This window comes from Uranotaenia lowii, chromosome 3, assembly GCF_029784155.1.
Source record: "Uranotaenia lowii strain MFRU-FL chromosome 3, ASM2978415v1, whole genome shotgun sequence".
Lineage (NCBI taxonomy): Eukaryota > Metazoa > Arthropoda > Insecta > Diptera > Culicidae > Uranotaenia > Uranotaenia lowii.
In genome coordinates, this window is record NC_073693.1 from 38,337,161 (window position 1) to 38,360,683 (window position 23,523).

The following is a 23,523-nucleotide window of genomic DNA, read 5'->3' on the forward strand; positions in this document are numbered from 1 at the left end:
TGTCGTTCTTCTCTGCCGTGATTTGCCGAATTGGCGTTCATGCTAATTTAAGGTTCCGAAACAAAATGACAAAAAAAACAAAAACGACAAAAATGACAAAACTTACAAAAATTACAAAAATGACAAAAATGACAAAAATGACAAAAATGACAAAAATGACAAAAATGACAAAAATGACAAAAATGACAAAAATGACAAAAATGACAAAAATGACAAAAATGACAAAAATGACAAAAATGACAAAAATGACAAAAATGACAAAAATGACAAAAATGACAAAAATGACAAAAATGATAAAAATGACAAAAATGACAAAAATGACAAAAATGACAAAAATGACAAAAATGACAAAAATGACAAAAATGACAAAAATGACAAAAATGACAAAAATGACAAAAATGACAAAAATGACAAAAATGACAAAAATGACAAAAATGACAAAAATGACAAAAATGACAAAAATGACAAAAATGACAAAAATGACAAAAATGACAAAAATGACAAAAATGACAAAAATGACAAAAATGACAAAAATGACAAAAATGACAAAAATGACAAAAATGACAAAAATGACAAAAATGACAAAAATGACAAAAATGACAAAAATGACAAAAATGACAAAAATGACAAAAATGACAAAAATGACAAAAATGACAAAAATGACAAAAATGACAAAAATGACAAAAATGACAAAAATGACAAAAATGACAAAAATGACAAAAATGACAAAAATGACAAAAATGACAAAAATGACAAAAATGACAAAATTGACAAAAATTACAAAAATTACAAAAATTACAAAAATTACAAAAATTACAAAAATTACAAAATGACAAAAATGACAAAAATGACAAAAATGACAAAAATGATAAAAATGACAAAAATGACAAAAATGACAAAAATGACAAAAATGACAAAAATGACAAAAATGACAAAAATGACAAAAATGACAAAAATGACAAAAATGACAAAAATGACAAAAATGACAAAAATGACAAAAATGACAAAAATGACAAAAATGACAAAAATGACAAAAATGACAAAAATGACAAAAATGACAAAAATGACAAAAATGACAAAAATGACAAAAATGACAAAAATGACAAAAATGACAAAAATGACAAAAATGACAAAAATGACAAAAATGACAAAAATGACAAAAATGACAAAAATGACAAAATTGACAAAAATGACAAAAATTACAAAAATTACAAAAATTACAAAAATTACAAAAATTACAAAAATGACAAAATGACAAAAATGACAAAAATGACAAAATTGACAAAAATGACAAAAATGACAAAAATGACAAAAATGACAAACATGACAAAAATGACAAAAATGACAAAAATGACAAAAATGACAAAAATGACAAAAATGACAAAAATGACAAAAATGACAAAAATGACAAAAATGACAAAAATTACAAAAATTACAAAAATGATAAAAATGACAAAAATGACAAAAATGACAAAAATGACAAAAATGACAAAAATGACAAAAATGACAAAAATGACAAAAATGACAAAAATGACAAAAATGACAAAAATGACAAAAATGACAAAAATGACAAAAATGACAAAAATGACAAAAATGACACAAATAACAAAAATGACAAAAATGACAAAAATGACAAAAATAACAAAAATGACAAAAATGACAAAAATGACAAAAATGACAAAAATGACAAAAATGACAAAAATGACAAAAATGACAAAAATGACAAAAATGACAAAAATGACAAAAATGACAAAAATGACAAAAATGACAAAAATGACAAAAATGACAAAAATGACAAAAATGACAAAAATGACAAAAATGACAAAAATGACAAAAATGACAAAAATGACAAAAATGACAAAAATGACAAAAATGACAAAAATGACAAAAATGACAAAAATGACAAAAATGACAAAAATGACAAAAATGACAAAAATGACAAAAATGACAAAAATGACAAAAATGACAAAAATGACAAAAATGACAAAAATGACAAAAATGACAAAAATGACAAAAATGACAAAAATGACAAAAATGACAAAAATGACAAAAATGACAAAAATGACAAAAATGACAAAAATGACAAAAATGACAAAAATGACAAAAATGACAAAAATGACAAAAATGACAAAAATGACAAAAATGACAAAAATGACAAAAATGACAAAAATGACAAAAATGACAAAAATGACAAAAATGACAAAAATGACAAAAATGACAAAAATGACAAAAATGACAAAAATGACAAAAATGACAAAAATGACAAAAATGACAAAAATGACAAAAATGACAAAAATGACAAAAATGACAAAAATGACAAAAATGACAAAAATGACAAAAATGACAAAAATGACAAAAATGACAAAAATGACAAAAATGACAAAAATGACAAAAATGACAAAAATGACAAAAATGACAAAAATGACAAAAATGACAAAAATGACAAAAATGACAAAAATGACAAAAATGACAAAAATAACAAAAATGACAAAAATGACAAAAATGACAAAAATGACAAAAATGACAAAAATGACAAAAATGACAAAAATGACAAAAATGACAAAAATGGCTAAAATGACAAAAATGACAAAAGTGTCGAAAATGAAAAAAAAAAACATTGTTTTTCCCTCTTCTTCTCATTTTCAACTTCTCCGGGACTTTCCACAAAATCTGATACCACATACAGATCACACTTTATGAAAAGTCCCGGAGAAGTGGATGTTAGAAAAAAAGAGAAAACCAGAGGTGTTGACGACCAGTTTTTATGGCATATACGTCACTTCGGCATATCACGGCAGTCCTCTTTATGGGTGGATTGGATGATTTCCTCCCAAGGATTAGTTTTAGCCAAATTGGATTTACCGGTATTGAAAACAGACATTGGAAGAAGCGAATTATGATGATGGATTAAAAGCTAAACGATTTCAACTGTAAAAAATAAATTAAATTGATCATATCGTAAAATTTATCCTGAAGAAAAAAAACTGCTGTTCAGCGAAAATTTAATTCATACAATCACAAATCTTCTATTTTTTAATACTGATCGATAAAACTTTTTTTTTTATTAAAAATTCTATTTACTGGAATAATTTTTATATGGGTGGACAACATTGAAGTGAAATTGCAAGCATTTAGTTGAAATAGATATCACATCAAATCTTTTGTTAAAAGTCTCTAAAAAATCTTCTTCATCGCATTTTAGACTTTTGTAAAAGGTGACTGGAGTTTGAGTAATGTGTTCTATTATATTTTTAAGTTAGTATTTTTTGGTGATTGAATAATCAAATAATAACAATTTCTAAATGTTTCGGCAATCTTTAGAAAACTGTTATGAAATGTAAAAAACTTAGAATTCATACCCAGAGTTCATACAATATATGCACTAGAACGCTGCAAAAAATGTCTTGTTGCTCCCATATGTTTTATCGTTGCCCTTTGAGTCCGAAGCATCAGTGTAAAATTTAAAATGATTTAGTTGATTCCTGAGTTTGCGCAACGCGTTTCAATTTTGTTTGGAAATTTATATGGAAGAAGAAATTTTTGCACATTAAATCATTCAGAAAATTTAAATAAGCTTGAAATGAAGTTTGTCTTTGATTTTAGGTTTTGACTATTTGAAGCTTCAGTTTTCGGAAAGATCACAAGCAGCTAAGCCTTTCATGAAAAATGTTAAAACAATTTCAAAATAAAAAAATCTGAATCCATTGAAAAGTATTTAAAAATGGCAGACTTTGCTTGCTAGAGCTTTTGATTATTTCATGAAATGTTTTTGCATAATTTACATTAATCAATTTATTTCCTAGCTATGAAAAGCAGTTTTTTGGGGTTTTTTGTTCTCATCCTACAGTTACACAGCTTTCAAATAATCAAGCGTAAAACGCTAAAATTTAAAAAACAATTGAATAAAAAAAATTGTATAGCATCGAATATCTTTCCTGGGGTACAGGTTAGGTTTGTGCTTCGTTCACATGAATTTTACTGCAAGAACCAAGAGATATTTTTCATCTAAATTTCATTTTTTTTGTTGGATCATTAAGTACATCTCTAGCGATTTTTGAATAAAAAAAAAGATTTTTAATAAAAATTCCCATACAAAATTAAAACACGTTGCGCTTACTCAGGGCTGGATGGATCGCTTCCAAAATTTTTATTGCCATTTCCGGCAGCAAAATAATCAAAAAAAGCTATGGGAGGTTTAAAAATTTAAGAATTTGATATTTCCATACAAAGCTTGCAGCGGTCTTATTATAAACAAAGAACACAGCCATTGCGCTGATTGCTCGCACTGAAAATCGAAAATACCCAAACTTGAGCACTGCCACCCCCCAAACCTGAGTTCAATATTGACAACTCAAGTTTGAGAAAAAATCACAGCTTGCAAATACGCCAAACTTGTCCTTCAAGCGGAGAATTGTTTTTTTGGGGGGTTTTTGTTGTAAGCGAATCTGATTCTATAACCTCATCGTGGCAGATTTAGGTTTGGGGGGTAAGTTCAAAGCGGAGAACTGTTTTTTTGGAGTAAACTTTTATTCCCGCTTCATTCGCAGAGAGTCTCGGATATACGATGATGTAGTTGCCTCTCTCAACAACTCTCCGATGGTCGAGCGGATAGCATTCTGAGATGGTAATCGCAGTGCTATTGCAGGTATGGGTTTGATTCCTGTACCTGAAGATTTTTTTTTTTATTTTGATTTCCATTTTATTGCGGTATCAGATTTTGGGGGATGGGTTCTCCTTTAAAAGTTTAACTTTGAGCTATGCCACCAAAAGCCAAACCTGTAGGGAGAGAATTTCATTCAGGTTGGCGGGGAAAGTTCTCAAGTTTGGGTATTTTCGAGGTTCAGTGCGAGCTCTGAAACTCAGTGACGTGGAAAAACGTGAATTGAGCATCAGACTGAATCGATTTGAGGTCATTTTAGAATTTCAAATACCTTGGGGTCTAAAAGCTTCGTTTTAGAATCGAAGAGTTTTATAGTAACATTTAAATGAATAAATTTGGATTTTGAGGTTTGTTATTTTTTTTTATTTACATAGGATTTTGAAGTTTGTATGAGAAAATTCAATACTTGTACTGAAATATCAACATCATTTTTGTTTCTTCTGTGGAACCGAGCCTGCTAATGGTTTTTGTGCAAATATAAAAAAAAAATTAACTGAAATTTTCTGCTGAACAACTTTGTCGAGGATCGTAAGTTCGTAACTTATTAGGTTAGAAAATGCTTAGGTGTCGAATGAGGACATGTCTTTTAGCATTGAAAAACAATATTTAACACTATTTGTACCGGAGGGGGTCAAATGACATTTTTTGAACTTGAAATGACTGTAACTCCTTTAAAAATTGTTTTTTCGCAAATTTTTCTTCATGACTGTTTTTATTTTCAAAATGCACGTATTTTTTTATAAAAATATTTTTTTTCAAGTTTGTAGGTTTCGAAATACGTATGTGGTATACCTTTTTATACCGCCGGAGGTCAAATGACCCCTAACACCTTTTCCGCCAAAACTCTTAACCGATTTTTACAAAATTTAGATTTTCGGAAAGCTTGTAGCGTGACTCAAATATAATTCTCAGACAATATTGAGCTACAAACATCGATTTTAAAGTTATTCGAAGTCTTAGAAAAAAAGTCCGAAAAAACATGCTTCGGGGAAAACGCTGTAAGTCTGTTAATAAGTGCTCGAAGAAAAAATCACTTGTTGCCTGAAAAATCTGAAGTTAAAAGCTATATGTTGCGCATATGGAAATATTTTTTTAAATTTGTTTATGATTATGGAAACCAAAAGTGTAGAAAAGTGGTGTAAAAACGTACTTTTTAAAGAATCAACCGCGCCAACTTTTGGAAGATGAGAGTTATTTCACCTTTTATATTCTTGATTTTATTGATTTTTTCGATAAAAATAAAGTTGACTTATGGGTTTTCTGCAATGATGTTGTATGCAATTTCGTTGCAAACAAGTTTTTATGCAATTTATTCCAATTTTTTTTTTCGTATAATTTATTATTACTATACCACCCTCCCCCCCCCTCCCCCCATTCACGATGTTCCAACTTCGAGTGACAAAAGAAGGATTTCAAATTTGTTCCGGCCTGCTAACCAAAAATGTCTTTCTTAAATATTTGCTTTTACTAAGAGATACTATAAAATGTGGAAGTTAATGTGTTTGAGGAAATATATGCAAATAAAACCAGCAATATTTTTCTTAAACAATAGTTTCTAAGAGTAGAATTTTTTTTGTGGCGTTTAGACAGCTCGGGGAGCTGATACTGGAAATAAAAATTAGAGATAGTTTGGAGAAGAAAATTTTAAAGTTTAGAGTAGGCAGCGTAAAATAGTAAGCGATCATGAGGCGTTGGTTAGACCATTATGCACTTCATTATATCCATTCCGGCTGGATATGGACAGAATGCAGTTCAAGATAACAAACCAACCTTCCTGATACCAGTTGGAGGAAAGACAAGGGTGGGTTCGAGACTGGCCTCTACTTACTCCCCAAGCATCTCACCTGTCGGCAACTTACGGGATTCGAACCCAAAAATTTTCTTGCCGATACCGGGAATCGAACCCAGTACGCCTGGGTTACCAGACTTGCGCCAACCTATCCACTAGATCACATCAGCGCTAATAATTGCTAAGTGTAGAATTGAAACAATTTTTATTAGACCGGAACAATTTTGAAATCCTTCTTTTGTCACTCGGAGTTGAAACATCACGAGGGGTGGGATGGTAAAAAATAATCTTAACCTATTATAACAATGGATTTCTGTCTGTCTGTCAAATTTGGCAAGGGAGGGTTTTGGTACACGAGAAATATTTCAGACCTCTCCCTTTTTTCAGTGGTAATGAAGGTAGGGAAGAGGGAGGCTTCCTTACCTTTTCTATTGCATAACAAGAAAACAATTCGAGAAAATGGAGGCAAATTTTGCTTCAAAGGGTATTTGGTTCCGAGAAATAGTTCTTTGAATGTTTGGTACCACGTCCTTCTTCCAGTGAGGAGATAGAAAGAGGAGAGGGGGTTCCTTTAAAATTGTAAGCAAAATTGGAATACTACTCAAGCAAATGGAACTGAATTTAGCGTAGTAAGGTATTGGAATACGAAAAATGTTTCTATGATATTTGAAAATCCTCCATTCTTCCAGTGGGAAAATTTTAAGGGGAAGGGTGCTCCCATACATTTTTTTACATCACTCGAGAACTTATCCAGCAAATGGAAACAAATTTGGATTTGAGAACGAAAAATGTTTCTATGAATATGTGATACTACTCCTTTCTTTCAGTGAGATGATATGAAGGAGAGAGGGGGGCTCCTTTACAATTTTTTGCATGACTTGAGATCTAATCGAGGAAACAAATTTGTCATGAGCGTTCATTTGGATATAAAAAGTGGATATGTTATATGCTTATTTGATACTCCTTTTTCCTTATTTGGGAATATGATTTATTTGATGATGATCCTAGGCTTAAGCCTTTTATCTGAATTTAAACTTAAAAATTAACATCGATCATAATTTTATGTGAAACACCTCTCAATACTATCTTTGATTTGGTTTCTGGACATATTAAGATTAATTTCTTCTACATGTGCATTGTAAAGTGCCATCATCCTGTACATTGGTTCGTTTCTCGCGGAATTCTGTATCCTGTTTAAAAGCTGGAATGGCCTTACGCTGCGTAGACTACTGCGTCCTTCATTGGGGGATATTTGCGAAAGCATGTACGGCGAATAAAATCTTCCACTTGTCAAATCCTTGAAAAATAATGCATCGTTTGATTTCCTGCGATTTTCTAGTGAATCCAATCCGACCAGCATGCACAGGGCTCGGTAATCCGGCATTTCATCTTGCCATTCAAGATTCCTCAGAGCGTATTTGAGAAATTTCTTTTGAACTCTTTCCAATCTGTTTACGTGGACATGATTAAGGAAGAAGCTTCCATACATTTTTTTGCATAAACCAAACTAGAACTTATCTAACAAATGGAGCCAAATATGATACGGAAACAATTATGTAATTGAGCAAATGGGACGGAATAAGGCATGGAAGTGTATTTGGATACATGGAATGTTTCTATGATTATTTGAAACACATCCCCTCTTCCAGTTCGAAAGTAGGTAGGAAGGAGGGGTTCTAATACAAATTTGATAGCACAACTTTAGAATTGATAAAGCAAACGAAACCAAATTTGACATGAGAGAATATTCGAGCTCAATATTTATTCGGTGGTTTAGGAACCCTCCCTGCATACAGTGGAATGATAAAAGAGAGAAGGGGTAGCTCATTCATTTTTCTAAATATTTTAATTACTAATCGAGAAACTGTAACGTTTAGGAACGTTTTTATTAAATATCAAGGATTCCAATTGATTTGAAAGTTCTTTGAAATTTCGTCAAATGTCTCGTTTTTTGCATAATTGGGAGAAATAAATAAACATCTATATTTTATTTTTCTCAGAAATCAAAATAACTCATTGTCTTACGGGAAGATAACAACCCTTATTTTGAAAATTTGTGTTATGTTAACCAGTTTTTCAAAAAAAAAGTGATTTTAATTTCTGACACAAAATATTGATTCTAAACTCAACTCTGATCCTACTCCTGATTTTTATCCTGATCCTTATCTTGATTCCGCTATAAAATCTCATCTTGATACAGAATTTTAACACGATTCTAATTCAAACCCCCTCCCGATTTGAATCCCAAATCTGATTGTAAAACTGATTTCAATGCTGGATCAAAATGGATCAGAATGGAGATAGGACCTGTAGTCCTACCTCCATTCTGATGATCGTTCTACGACTACATATATCTAAAACCCGAATCCTTTATCTGAAAACTGATCATGATTTTTTATCTGGATCAAGCCCCTGATCACTGTCCTGATCCTAGACCAATTGTTCCAGACATTTTCTTGTATGTTTCTAGGTGGAGCAAAATCGGGTTATTTTAAAATGATTTTTTTCTGCTCAGCCAAAATAAACTAATGATGAAATTGAATCGAAGTCACAGGAAAAAATTACAATTCTATTAATGAAACACGTCAGTTGTATTCAAATTGTATTAAACACCTCAAAATCTTTGCTGATTAATATTTGTATGGAGCTTAGAGCAAAATATCCTTACTAGCAACGTTATCAAGAATGATAAGGCAGTGCAATAAAAAAAATATTAAAAATGAGTTGGTCTTCATTTTTGAGACTGAATCTAAAATGCTTCGTTTTGGTTAAAAATTCAGCCATGATTTTTTGAAGAACTTTCAAATAACTTTTTCAAATTTGAACTTTAAGGTTTGCATGGGAAAATTGAGTATTTCTTACTGAAAAATCAACATCTTTTTTTTCCTTAGTGGAACCAAGTTTCTAATGGTTATTGTTCCAATTTATAAATTTTTTGAAGGAAATTTTCTGCTGAACCATTTTGTCGAAGTCTGTAACTTCAGGGAAAATCCCACGGGAGTAGAACTTCTTCGATGTTTCTTCTCCAGTGGATGCTTTTGAGTAACGCTTCTAACTCCAGCACATTCGTAGCAAGCGAAAAATCTTGAATTTTTCCCATCGTGTGAAATTGGTTCTAAATGTTTTCAGTCGTTTGGTATAAAAATTAAAATTTTGATTATTCCGAAATTTTTCGGTCTTTCCTTAAGTGATTGTCGAGGGTTCGAAAATCAAAACTTTTTGGGTCAATCGAGTGTGAATATGGTTTTTTTTTATTTTATTTTTTTTAATTTTTTTTATTGAACTAAAAAACTAAAAAATACATGTTCACACTCTTATTTCTTAGCACTAAAATATCAGATTCAAATATTTCCCGAAAATTTCTTGTGTTCGTTTTCTGTACTTCCATTTCCATTCTAACAATCCTTTCTTCAGTTCGTACAAATTTGCATGAGGGAATTTCGAAAGTAGGAAGCTCATAGTATGAATTACCAGCCACTGTCCTGTTTTTAAACATTTCTCCCTGGTTCCAATATTTAAACTCATTAGGTCTTCAGGTTTCTTGCGATTTATTTTCAATTTTGTTATCAAGGCATCAATCAGCCAATCCCAGACTATTTTGGATGATGGACAAAATTTCATCCTATGCTCGTTATCGTCATTGCTGATTCCACAATCATTACATAAGCTGTTTTGAAGCCCTCCGATGTTGTACAGTTTTAACTTTCCTTTGTTGTGGATCAGATCGTTTAAAAGCATAAACATATTAGAACGATCAGCACTTGGGAGCCATTTCCAATTTACATTCGACAAAATAAGTTTCCAGTCCATCAGTGGATGTTGTTCTTCTACCAACGGCTTGACTCCACGCACATTGATGAAATGCCAATAAATTTTCTTTGCCGAATCTAAATGCTGCAACCGTTTTATTTGGTTTCCTTCTTCAATCCATTCTCTCATGTTTCTTCCAAGAAATTCAGAATGTCGAAATTTCATTAAATAAAGTTCTTCTTCTTCGATTACCTCCTCACTTTCTCTTAGTAAAAGATTTCGGATGAACAACGCTTTTGTTTTTATTCCAGGATCCACTAAATTTAAACCACCTTCATCACACGGTAAAGACAGCTGATCTCTCCCTGTTTTGAAAATCATGCCACGCCAGATGAAGTACCCTATTACAGTTTTCAGTTCTGCTATATTCCGATTTGTCGGTGGAATAATCTGAGCTATGTACCATAGTTTCGAAAGCACAAATGTGTTTAAAAACCAAGACCTTTCAAACAAATTCATTGATATGCTTCCATTGACACTTATTCGGTATTTAATGCTAGAGATCAACTTGTCATAGTTAGAATTTATCATTTCTGTCCATTTTTTACTGATAATCATACCGAGGATAGTTATCTGCACTTTCTCTTCCAGTTGCATTGGTCCTCCCGATGTATTATTGAGTCTAATGTATTATTGAGTCTAATGAAACAAGACTTTTGCTGGTTCATTTCAATACTGGCATAAGCAGAAAAAGATCCGATGATTTGAAGAAGCAAATCGAATTCTTCGACGTTTCTAACAAATATATTAACATCATCCGCGTAAGCCAAGACCTTCAAAATACGATCATAAGCCATTATTCCTTGGACGCTATCGTGTATTTGGCGAATCAAGGGTTCGACGTATAGAACAAAAAGCAACATGCTCAGAGGGCATCCTTGTCGCACCGATGACTTTATTTCCACTTCATCTGTCAAAAAACCGTCAAAAATAATTCTGGAAGTGGCATTCGCGTATAATTTTTTGCAGGACTAACTGATCTGGGAAAGCGAATTTTCTGAGAACTTTCCAAAGGAAATCATGAGAAACGTTATCGAATGCTTTTTTAAAGTCAACGCTAACCAAAAACCCTTTGAACCTCCGAGTTTCATTAGACTTGAGAACTAACCTTCGAATATCTTTTAGATTAGTCACACATGATCTTCCTGGAATGCAAGCTGCTTGGCCTTTGCCAATCAAGTCAGGCAAAACAGAACTCATTCTGTTGAATAGAATTTTTGTAAACGTCTTGTAATCTGTGTTTAATTGACTGATTGGACGATAATTATCTAGACTTTCACGATTACCTTCTTTAGGTATCAGTGAAATGATTCCTGATGAAAACTCTTTTGGGGGGATCAAACTTCCTTGTAAATAGCCGTTGAATACTGTGCACATTTCACTTCGTAGAGAATCGAAATGCTTAAGGTAAAACTCGTATGTCAAACCATCTGGTCCGGGGGATTTTTTCTTCATGATTTTCGAAGGGTTTGATAGATTTCATCTTCTGTAATTGGTGTCAGAAGCAGAGATTGTTGGTTTTGAGACAAAAATTTGATGATGTAATCTAAAGGGGTGGATTGGTTATTATCCTCGTTTCTATATTCAGTTTTTGCTTTAAAGGTATTCGAGTAGTATTGTTTTACCATTTGCTTTAATGTTGGCACATCAGTTATGAGAGAATCATTAGCAGAGAGACAGAACCGAGAGTTGTTTTGAAATCTTTTTACTAAAGCGGAAACTTGGAAGATATTCATTTTTTCATCTGCAAGCACGGAGGAAATTGGCAGATGTTTTTCGAGATAGTCAAGCCTGGCTTGTTCTATTGACATAAGCTTGGACTTGACTATCTGTAATTCATCGAAAACTTGTTCCCCGAGATTTTGGCGAGCTGAGAGAGCATCAATTTCTGCATACAAAGAACTTTTTTGACATCTAACAGATTGGTTAAATATCCACGACTCATTTTTGTAAAACCCTCTTGTTTTGGATTTCAAAGCAATATTCCACCATGAATTCAAATCTTGATTGAAAACTTGTCGTTGTTTTAACAAGCTCAGCTCTGTGTTAAAGCGATTGGCAATTTCATCTTTTTCTAAAAGAACTTCATTAATCTTCCAATAACCTTTTCAGCGGGGCACAAAAGGATTTGAGTCAATTTTAATTTTAATTGTTAAAGCTGAATGGTCTGAAAATGGTACACAAATCGTTCTAACGCTGATCACATTATCTAAAAACTCTTGGCAGCCATAAAAACGATCGATGCGAGATTATACGGATCCTCGGAAGAACGTGAACTCATTTTTCCTCAGTTCACGGAAAATATCTTTCAAAGGATTCCATGGATAAACTCACCACGCTGCTCACTTCTCACTGAGCTTTCGCTGCTTCGACCTGGACCTCGTTCTCTGCGCTCTCAGTAGATCGGGTGCCTCGGGAACCTTAAAGGGTTTTTCGCCACTGTCCGAAGAATCGGACGAAGCAGCCTTCGTCAGAGCTACTCGCTTTACTCCTTTACCTCGAACTACCTCCCACTCTTTCCCTTTCTCCTCGTCGGATGGGTGTACCTCCATATCATGGCCGGTATCTGCTTCGTCCGAGATGATATCGCTGCTTCGTTGCTGTGTGCTCGACTCTACCTGCTGGCAAGGAGTAGGTAGAGGAGCGGTCGCGATTTCAGCTGTATCTTCGTTGCCCGTTGGTTTCATCAAACCAGTTTTTGGTTTCAAGGCTACCAAATTCAGCTCGAGTTTTGCCGTGGGATTGGAACCCAAAACTTGGCTGTAGGATGGTGATGGCCGTTTTGGACACTTTGCCTTAATGTGATCCGTTGCCCCGCACTCAAAGCACTTATGTTTGAGGCCATCATAATACAATCGTGCTTGAAAGTGGAGCACGTGGATTGTTGCCGGTAGGTCCTTCGTCACCTCCATATGTATGCCTCGGATCCCGTTCCAAATGGGGAATCCCGTTTCGGAACCATATTTCTCCCGGATCATGCGATAAATTTTTCCATGTTTGGACATCACCTGCGCGATCTCTGAATCGAGTATGTCCGGAGGGAGACCGAAGATACGGACATACTTCACCTTGTTACTAGCGATCGACACAGTGAGTGGGTATGACAAACCGCTGGAATAGGTGAAAATCGGGTTCCCGGTTATCCTAGAGTAGGCTGCATCCATGTCAGCATCGGTCTTGAACATTGCGTACACACTGTACTCCTTGACCTCTTTATACATGGCCTTTAAAGATTCGGCCACAAAACCAACCTTCTTGAAAAAGGTGAAAATTTCAATGTCCGTTGGCATGGGCTTGTCCTGCCCAAAATAAATCCGCAACGAACTCGTTCGGAAGTTCCGGTCAGCTGTTCTATTTTCAGCACTCATTTTCTTTTTTCACGTCCGAGATTAAAGGTTATATATCACCGAGGTGATAAATAAATTGTTTTCACCACAGGCGAAAGCCCAACAAACACGCGCTTAAACAGAATCTATAAGATACGTCTTCTCTCTTCGGCTTGCAAACGTGAACTGATTTTCCCATCGTGTGAAATTGGTTCTAAATGTTTTCAGTCGTTTGGTATCAAAATTAAAATTTTGATTATTCCGAAATTTTTCGGTCTTTCCTTAAGTGATTGGGGGGTTCGAAAATCAAAACTTTTTGGGTCAATCGAGTGTGAATATGGAATTTTGGAATTTGATGATGAATTTTTTTTTCTACATCCAGTGCCACCCCTTTTGAAATCAATGATCTTGGTCAATTTTTCAACTATATAACTTCTGATAGCCTTTTTATTAATCTACTTTATTTTTCAATTTGCAGACACCAGACAAATCCTCCAAACGAACATGGGGCCAACGGCTGAAACTCGGCAAACCACCCAGCAACGATAACAATCAACGATCCAACAGTAGCAGTTCCAGTTCCAGCATCCTCAGCAACGGCCACGGTTCGGCATCGGTCATTTCGGCCATCACAACGACCAACACCACAACTAGCAGCAAAACGATCGAAGTTCTGGACTACTCTGGACTGCAGCAAGTCCATCAACAGCAGCAGCAGCATCAATTACACCGATATTCGGCAAATGTACCGCATCAGCAGCTAACGAATTCTCTTGGGGCCGGATCACGAGACGGCCACCACCCGTCCACGATGAAGTATGCCGATTCCGGATGGGTTTACGGGACGATGCGAGGGTTGCCTCCGCCCATGCATCATCCTCATGCCCAGCACCTTCACCATCATCATCCGGGACCACCTCCGATGGCTGCCATGTCTATGGGGGGTCCGATGGGATTCTTCCCGATGGCTGGACCGGAAGTAGCGGTGGTCATTTGCTGCTGTCCGGAGTACTTGAATGGGACCAAAAGGGATGTGAAGAAGGCGAGTGTCTGTAAGAAATGTAAGGGATCGAGGCTTCCGTTGGCTCCGATTGGTGGGACCATGAGGTTGACTTCCGGAGCTTCCTTCATGGTTCCACCGATGAGATCTGCAGGTGGAACGGTGAAGCTGGCTTCTACTTATGGTAAAAAGTCGAGGCCTTCGATACTAAGTAGCGGTGGGGATCCGTATGATTTTATGAGGCGATCGAGGTTGAGTCAACCGGTTGAGCAACAACCTAGTAAATCTGTTGCTGAAAGCATCAAAGAGAAGCTGAGACGTCGAGCCAAGAGTACAAGTCCGTCCAAGGGACGAGGTCGTCCGGAGAAGCGAGCTCCTTCACCAACGGGAAGCAAAACTAGTGACAACCGAAGCTTAAGTGCCAGCCGTAGTAGTATCAACAATAGCAAAGGGTTCAAAGACCTCTGGGTCGAACCGGAAGAGTTGCCAGACGACCCGGAACCAACCGGTCGAAAATCCATCCTCCGTTGTGATATCAATCCCTACGACCTGATCTCGTTGAGCACCGGTCTAAACAACGAATTTTCGCCATCGAATGAAGCGGACGATTACGACCTCTCAGTACACTCCCAAAAGTACGAAAAACTCCTCGATTCCCTGTACGCCAATCGGTACAACCCCGCTGCCAACATTGCCGCCATCTCGGGCCAAAGAATCAAACTATTCGACGGGGATGCGGCAGCTCCGTCCGTTTACGATGACGTCGACGAATACGTCTACGATCCCGTCGAAGTACAATCGGATCCTTCCGAAGATCAACCTCGAGTAGAGGTCATCCCGGAACGACCTCCTCGCACCAAACACAAAAACGATTCCCCGAAAGAAGACGACGTCAAATCCCTGCCCAACCAGATCTCATCGTCCGAATCGGTGACTCACAGTGCAATAAAGTCGATCCTCAAGCGACCGGGATCGGTCACAAGTGCCCCGTCTGGTCCTCCTCCGGTTCCCAAAGACAAACCCGGCTTCGACACAATTCGTTTGAACCAAACCCTAGTTCAGCGACTGGCCAAACTCACTTCCGATGAGAACATTTTCTCCAAGAACAATTCCATCAATCTGAGAAGCACCAAAAGTTTCACCGGAACGGCCAAAGATAGTCAATCCAAACGTAATAGTGGTTCTCAGTTCTACCTTCCAAATCCGTCCATCAACGGAAGCACCCTTGGCCTCGGTTCCCGGAAGAAGGTACATTTTCTAGTCGAAAATGAGGTGATTGACGACGATAAACTGTTTGCACAACTTCTTCTTTCCGAAACCGGGAATCAACCAGCCAACTCCAAACCACCAACAATAACCATCGTGGAAGTTAGTCCTAAAACACCGGAAATTCAAGAAACAGCCGAAAAGTCGTTAGAAGACCCACCACCCTTAGAGGAAGACGCCAATAAGGAGAACCAAAAGGAACAGCAAACGAACAAGGTGAAGTTCGATGCCGTGATGGAATCTTTCAAAAGTGAAATTTTGCAGAAAAAGGCTGGCTTGGTGCCGAATGGGAAAGAGAAACCGAAGGTCCCGGATAAGCCGAAAGATGTTGTTGGGAAGAAAATTGAGTCTGAAGCGAATGGTAATGGTGCAGGGGAAACGAATCAACAAAATGGTAACGGAGGTGAGTAAAGAAAATAACTTGAATACTTTTATAAATTTGTAAATTTTAGTTTGAACGTAGCCTCAACAGGTAAAAAATTAATTCTGTTTATTATCCGTGTCGAACTCGGATTTTTCTGTCCTATTTTTGCCCAAAAAAAATTATTGTTACAACAAGTTGCAAAAGTAGATTTTGTCTGCACGAGTCGTACAACGAGTCGCATGCAGAATACATGTAAATTCGAAAAAATCACTCCAAAATCCATTATCCAACGCATATCCAGTTTAACCCTCATCCTTCCGTTACAGTCACTGGAGTGTCAATTTGAAACTCCTGACTTAAACCAATTTATCTTGCTTGTTTTCTATGGAATGTGAAAAAAAATGTCACTTAGTGTCCAAAAAAGCTAAAAACCGAAGCCATACGTTGCACTTATATTGTATTGTATCGCAGCGCTTATGTAATTACCTTAATAGGATCAGTTTGAAATTGGATTTCTGTTGAATATAAATTTTTTGCGGAAATCTTGAGTTTATATTCTCGAAAAATTTTGAGCATTTCATAGCTGATCTACTTTTTTTTTCTAAGCATGTTTTTTCGGATTTTTTTTAGACTTTGAATAATGGAAAACTGAAGTATTGTAGGTGAATGATGTCTGATATTCATATTTGAGTTACGTTACGAAGTTTCTAAAACTTAATAAAAATTGGTTGAGAAACAAAAGAGATATAACGGTTTCAATGTCATATTAGGAAGTTTTTTTCCTGGGCTTTCAGGGTACTTCCATAAAAAACTAAAGATGAAAAATGAAAGATTTGAAGAATTCATTGAGAGTCCCCGAAGAAATTGTTTTACTTGGATGAACCCAAATAAAATTACAAGCCACCAAACTTCCAATAGTGTCATATTAACTCTCAAGAGCGAATTAGAGTTAAAGCTTAGAATACACTTATTCTGTAATTTGGCGGAAAGTTTATTATCCTGTGCTCTAGCTGTCATATAATGAAGTGAAGCAATGTTTTTAGTTTCTGAATCTGTTCGGAAGAATTTCAACATTGTATATTCTGAAGTTGTTTTATAATAAAGATTTCAACGATTAGTTGTTCGGGATGAATCATCCATGATGAAAATTCCCACAAAAAAGTATTAAATTATTTTCAGGTTCATCCTAATTAGCTCTAGCTAAAGCTTGAAAAATGTACACAGAACAATTAGACAGTGAAATCGTTTTTATAACAGCACAGTTAGGTATTTTTATAGTACTAGAATGAAATGATTTTGCAGACTTTTTTCTATCAGGCATCAAGTCCAGTAGTAAATATTGTTTGTGAAAACGTTTCGAAAGTGATCAAATTGAATCGGAAAATGAGTGTAAAACCGAGTGCGTGTACATTATTAAATACGTCAACTTATCTGCCAAAAAAACAATTATACAGAAAATGAAAATGAATAAAAAAAAATGTTGTTTGTTCAACAATAATTTGAAAATCAGCAAACTTTTATAGTGAGAAAGGTGTGTACATGAAAAATTTATCAATTTTGAGTCAATGCGAATTTTCATTTTAAAATAAAGCTAAATTGTAAAATGAAAAAAAAAATGTTGAAATGCACAGATACTTTGAATCTTCCATTATCAAAAATAACCTAATGTACACATGCTGTTTGGATCTTAGGGACTCATAACAGGTTTCCGAATTCTGTGTTATGACGAAAAAACAATCTGACTTTCTGTGATTTACCCAAAAACTCAATTCCATTTAATTCAAAAGTCAAGTTAAATTGCGTTTTTTACATTTAAATTAGGAAAAACCAATTACATTACCATTTTTTTTCATATTTTTCCAATTTCAAGATAGTTATCAAAAATTTAAATTGCCATAAAAAATTAAATTTTGAAAATAAAAACGTCCAAAATTATGTTCTGTGACAAAGATTCTGTGAAAAAAGTGGCTCAAAATTCTGTAAGATGTTGGTTTTTTAGTTTTCGACTGTATGTTTTGGTACTTTAAATTAACGGCAAATCAATCTTGTTTGGTGAATTCTGTGAAATTTTAGATTTTTCTGTGATTTCGGCAATCTTGACTCATACAAATGTATTTTTTTATAACGGCTTCGACCAAGGTTGTCGAGATCCCAGGGAAATCTGTAAATTCACAAATATCTTGCATTGTCCTCATTTAAAAAAACAATAACGAGCGAATTTGTTGTTAAATTATGATAACATCGAATAAACTGTGAAAATATTGATGCTTCTTTAGTGTAGAATTTTCCTTTGTTTTGTTTTTTGGGTACGGGATATCCGGAATGATTGCATTGAATTTTTGAACCTGATTGAAAAATTATGAATATTAAAAATAAATTTTTACTATCGTCCCTCCATGCTGGATACAAACTGTTATATTTTCAAAAATTTATGTTAGAAGTTTGATAAATGGATTAACAAACCTCATATTTTGATGATGCTAAGCCAATTTGTTTTGAAACTTCCGGATTTTAACAAGAAAAACCTAGCACAGTTTAAAAACAACACCATTTTTTTTTATTCAAAATCGTAGTAAAAACCCATTAATGACAAGATGGGATAGCGCCATATTGCAAGTTACATTTAAATGCATCAGTGGATATTTTTTCCGGAATGTTACGTCTTACCAGTTCTAAGAAAAATATTTTTCATAACTGTTTTTGGTGCCACATATCTTTTAAATTTCAATATACTATAGTCCACAACATGCTGTTATTATTCAGTTTAACTTAGTTGAGTTCAACTGAAATAACTAATCCGTCATCTAGTACAGAGAAAGTAGTGATATGTATTTTTTTTCTTTTTTTTTCTTCTTACATTTACCCATAAGTTTAAGGCAAATATATCAAAAATATGATTGATTAAGCCTACCAAATCACAGGTTGCCGAAATCACAGAAAAATCTGTAATTTCACAAAATTTTGAGAAAATTTTCATCACAGAATCTTGTCACAGAACACAGAAATCTGGAGTTTTCACAGAATTTTTGAGTTTCGAATGGATTTTCAAAATTATAATTCTTTTGGCAAATATTTAATTAAGATTTCTTACTTTGGATCGAAAACTATAATCAGACCGGTTATGTTAATTGATTTTTAACAACTAAAATGTTAAACTGGATCTTATTAATCATGAATTTTCAATGAAATGAACGAAAATAGCGTCACAGAAAACCATCACAGAATTTTTGGGTATAATCACAGAAAGTCAGAATTTTTTTTCTCAAAAACACAGATTTTTTTTCGGCAACCTTGAGTCGGGACTTATGATGACAAACTATTGGGAATAATATGACAAAAAACTTATTAATTTAATATTATTTTCAAAAACTGTGCATTCACAAAAGAATTTATGCAAAGTTGAGCAGTTTTCTTTAATCTAAGGCTATTGAATTCTAAATCATTTTAATTGAAATTTAAATAACATCGCAAGCAAAATCTCCAAATCAACTGAGTGATCGACAATTAAACCTCATAAGAAATTTGTCAAAAACGATTGATTCACATTTTGTGGGTAAATGTTTTTTGAATTTCAACTCGAAATTTTCATTTTAAAATAAGTTGATTTCGTGAACGTGAAATATATATGAAATTTCTTAAGCCTGGAGTGGTTCCGGAGTAAAATCCGCCAGAGGCAAAGCATATTCAGAGGTGAAAAAGTTAATTTGAAGGAAATATAACGAAAAGAGGCAGAAAACGGTCTCGATTTACCAAATTTATGAAATCACAAAAAATATACAGATTTGTAACATTTGATTACGAAATATGTATGCATTTGAGCTGAACTTATTATGTTGAATAGGTAATAAAGTCTTTTTTAACAACCGTCATTTCCTGAAGCATTGTTTGTTTTTGAGAGTCAATTTTTATTAAAATTCTCAATTGGCATACTAGGGACCTCTTTTTTAACGCCGTTTACTTGAAATTATGTTAAAATCGTGCTTTAGTTAGAATTCTGTTTTTCAAATCCCTGAGAAAAAAGGAAAATAAAATTAGAATTCTTTCATTTGGAGCCTAAATACGTTAATTAGTATCATTAAAAAAGTTGAACACCGTCAAATTCAATGGCGCCAACTGTTTTTTTTAACCCAGAACAATTTTCAAATGGTTTTCTAAATAACAATGTCAGATTAAAATTTTTGCTCCGCACTGTTAACAAAGTCTTCTAGCATTGGAGTAATATTTTTTTAGTAGCAATCATCAATTCTTCTCTCCATAACTTTAACTGAAAACTTAATTTAACCCTTTGGATAGATCCCCTTCGATTTTGGCAACATCCTGTTTTGGCACATGTGCAAAAATCGAACGGTTTATTGAAATGAAATTTCATATAATTTTCGCTTGAACAGGATTAACATAATTTAGACAAATACCATAAACAAATTTTTACGCTTTTGAATGTTGATAAAATTCAACAAAAAATTAAAAAAAAAACTACAAAGTAATTTAAAAAATGACGTAAATAAGCAAAAAAATATAAAACAATCGAAAACAAATACAAACAAACGAATAAAAATGGCTTAAAATGTTTTAAAAAATAAAGTTGTAAAATCACAAGAATAACAAATATGAAAAAATAACAAGCATTTTGAACATAACAAAAAAAATCTAAATGAGTCTTAAACATGATAAAGATAACAAAAAATGTCTAATAACCATCGAGAAATGATGAAAAATTCAGTACATAATTATTTATTTTTATTAACAGGTAAGAAAAAAGTTGATGAAAAAAACGGTTCGATTTTGGTAACACTTAATTTTCGAGAGTGTTACCAAAAACGAAAGAGGCCTGTATTTGTTTTTTTAAGAAAAGATGTGTTTGGGCAACCACGATTAATGAATTTCATATTTCTATCGTTATTTTTCTTCTTAACACAAATTTAATATCAAATATTATAATTTTGTAACTCAAAACTTTTCTATCCGGGGTAAATACTTCTATTTATTTTCCAATCAGTTGCAATGCAGTATGAAGATTTTTTTTTTTAAATTATGTTTCAAAATCATTTTAACTTCAAAATTCATTATTCCAATACTAACTTGAATCTAAAACAAGTTGGAAGCCATGTAATAGGTGTTTACTACTCACGATAGTCAACAGCATTAATTTGCTTCAAGAAACCAATTTCAGCCTCAATTTACTTTGTGTTTCTTGTTCTTCAAAATGTTCATCTCCACATCTTAAAGGATTTTGATAAATAACATAAGGCCACAAAATTCTCGTTTTTTCGATGTGCGTACAATTTAAGAATTAATTTTGATCAGATTAGGTGCCGTAAATCCAAATCTGCAATTTTTGTAAATATTGACCTATTCATTCGTATAAAAATTTCTACAATTTTTTTATTGAATTTTAATTATTTCAAAATATTTTAAAATCAAGGTTTTGAATCAATTCTCAACTTTGCCAAAGACCGCCAGTAATTTTGACTTTTGCGAAAAAAGTTTATAGAAGTTTTCTCATTGATTATGAGAAATTTTTTAAGCAAAAATCAAATCATTTAGCGAGCTTCTAAAAATTTATACAATAAAATAAAACCTTTTTTATTTTTTTACATAGCTTTCTACAGTTTTAGCTTGTTTTGTCGGAAAAACCATGAAAGTAAACCTATTGACTAAAGTTTTTCATGTCTTATATTTACGATGGGTTCTATGAATCAGACTTTTACTTTTTTCACTAAATTTTTCGTTTATCTTTTCACTGACATCTCTTGATGGTCTAGTTTCCAACAATGAATTTGAGTTTTTGAAATCAAAAGTTTAAATTTTCGACAAGACCATTTCCACCTCCTTTGTTTGGAAAGGAATATGAATAAGGTTGCCAGAAATTTTTCAGCACGTATCCGGGCCGGATAAACCGAGCTAATTTTATCTAAAAACCTGGCGAAATCCGGGCATTTGATTTCAAAATGATCGACCAAAATCCTGGCAATATCCGGGTAAATTTGGTCAAAATCTAGATTACTCATCAAAAATCAAAAAAAAAAAATGTTGAAAAAAAAATTTTTTTTCTTCAAAATTTATTAACAGATTTTAAATCCTATTTTAGGCTTTCAAAAAACCTTCCACGATTATTTTTATGAAACTTGCTCAGAAAATTTCGTTTTGGACGCATAAATTAAAAAAAATTATAGCACAATTTGTTTTTTAAAGTGTGATTTGAGAATGAAAATGAGAATAATTCCTGGCAACCGGGCTGGACCGAACTTTTTCCAAATTTTTTTATTAAATATCCGGGCAAACCCGGATAAAACCGGGCAATCTGGCTACCTTAAAAATGAATATTTGAATATTGGAAATGCTTGTCTACTTCACGGTGTTTAACACCACAGTAAAAACATACACAAGAAGATGGGTGTTGAAAAAGAGATAACTGGGTGAATTTTTAGTTTTTGACAGCTTAGAAAACAGCTTAAGTTCCATAAAATGATACCAGAAACATTTAAAAAAATTACCAGAATTTTTTTAGCTCGTACCCGGGCCGGATAAATCCGGGCATTTTTATTTAAAATCCTGGCAAAATCCGGGTATCAGATTTCAAAATTTCGATAAAAAATCCGGGCTTTATCCGGGCAAATTTTGTCAAAACCCACAAATAACTCAAAGCATATAATGATTAAAAACTTGATAAAAAATTTTTCATCAGCAGTATTTTTAGTCGTATTTGAGGCTTTAAAAAACGCGCATTTTGGACACATAAATAGAAATTTTTCAACACAATTTGTTTTTTTTTTGTTTTGGCAAAAAAAGAGAATTTATCCGGGTTAAATTCGGGATTTTTATTACTTAAATCCGGGCTACCAGGACCGGATTTTTTTCAAATTTTATATCAAATATCCGGGCAAACCCAGATTAAACCGGGCAACCTAGGAACCTTAATTTAGAGCCTAATCCATCCATTAATACCTTTTATGTAGCTTTTATTCGAATAAAAGATAAGTTTTTTCAGGATGCAAAATTATTCTTAACTGGTCGATGGCATTGAATTTAAAAGGCGATTTCAAATGTTAATCTTCAATTAACGATTTTATATTTTTAAACAACATATTAAGAATAATTTTGATGTACAACATGAGCTGCACTAGGAGAGCAAAACTAAATAAAAAATGAAAATTTATAGCTTGAGCAACAAACTAGAAAGAAAAGCCTTTAATTGAAAATCTGTCGAAAACTAGCTCCTGCCGAAATTAAGAGGATCTACCTTAATGAAAAAATACTCGTAATGATATTTTCGAAATACTTAAAAACTGTTGCATTTAACTTTTTCAG

At 33.6% G+C, this 23,523-nt stretch overlaps 1 protein-coding gene across 2 annotated transcripts in view; it reads left to right on the forward strand.

The window, feature by feature from the left end:
• LOC129751195 (uncharacterized) overlaps nucleotides 1-23,523 on the forward strand; it is a 598,057-nt gene that overhangs the window by 505,496 nt on the left and 69,038 nt on the right. For both annotated transcript variants that reach the window (XM_055746561.1, XM_055746562.1), the window contains one exon: nucleotides 14,064-16,254. In XM_055746561.1, coding sequence (XP_055602536.1) covers nucleotides 14,064-16,254 — 2,191 coding nt within the window. The remainder of the gene's footprint in view (nucleotides 1-14,063; nucleotides 16,255-23,523) is intronic.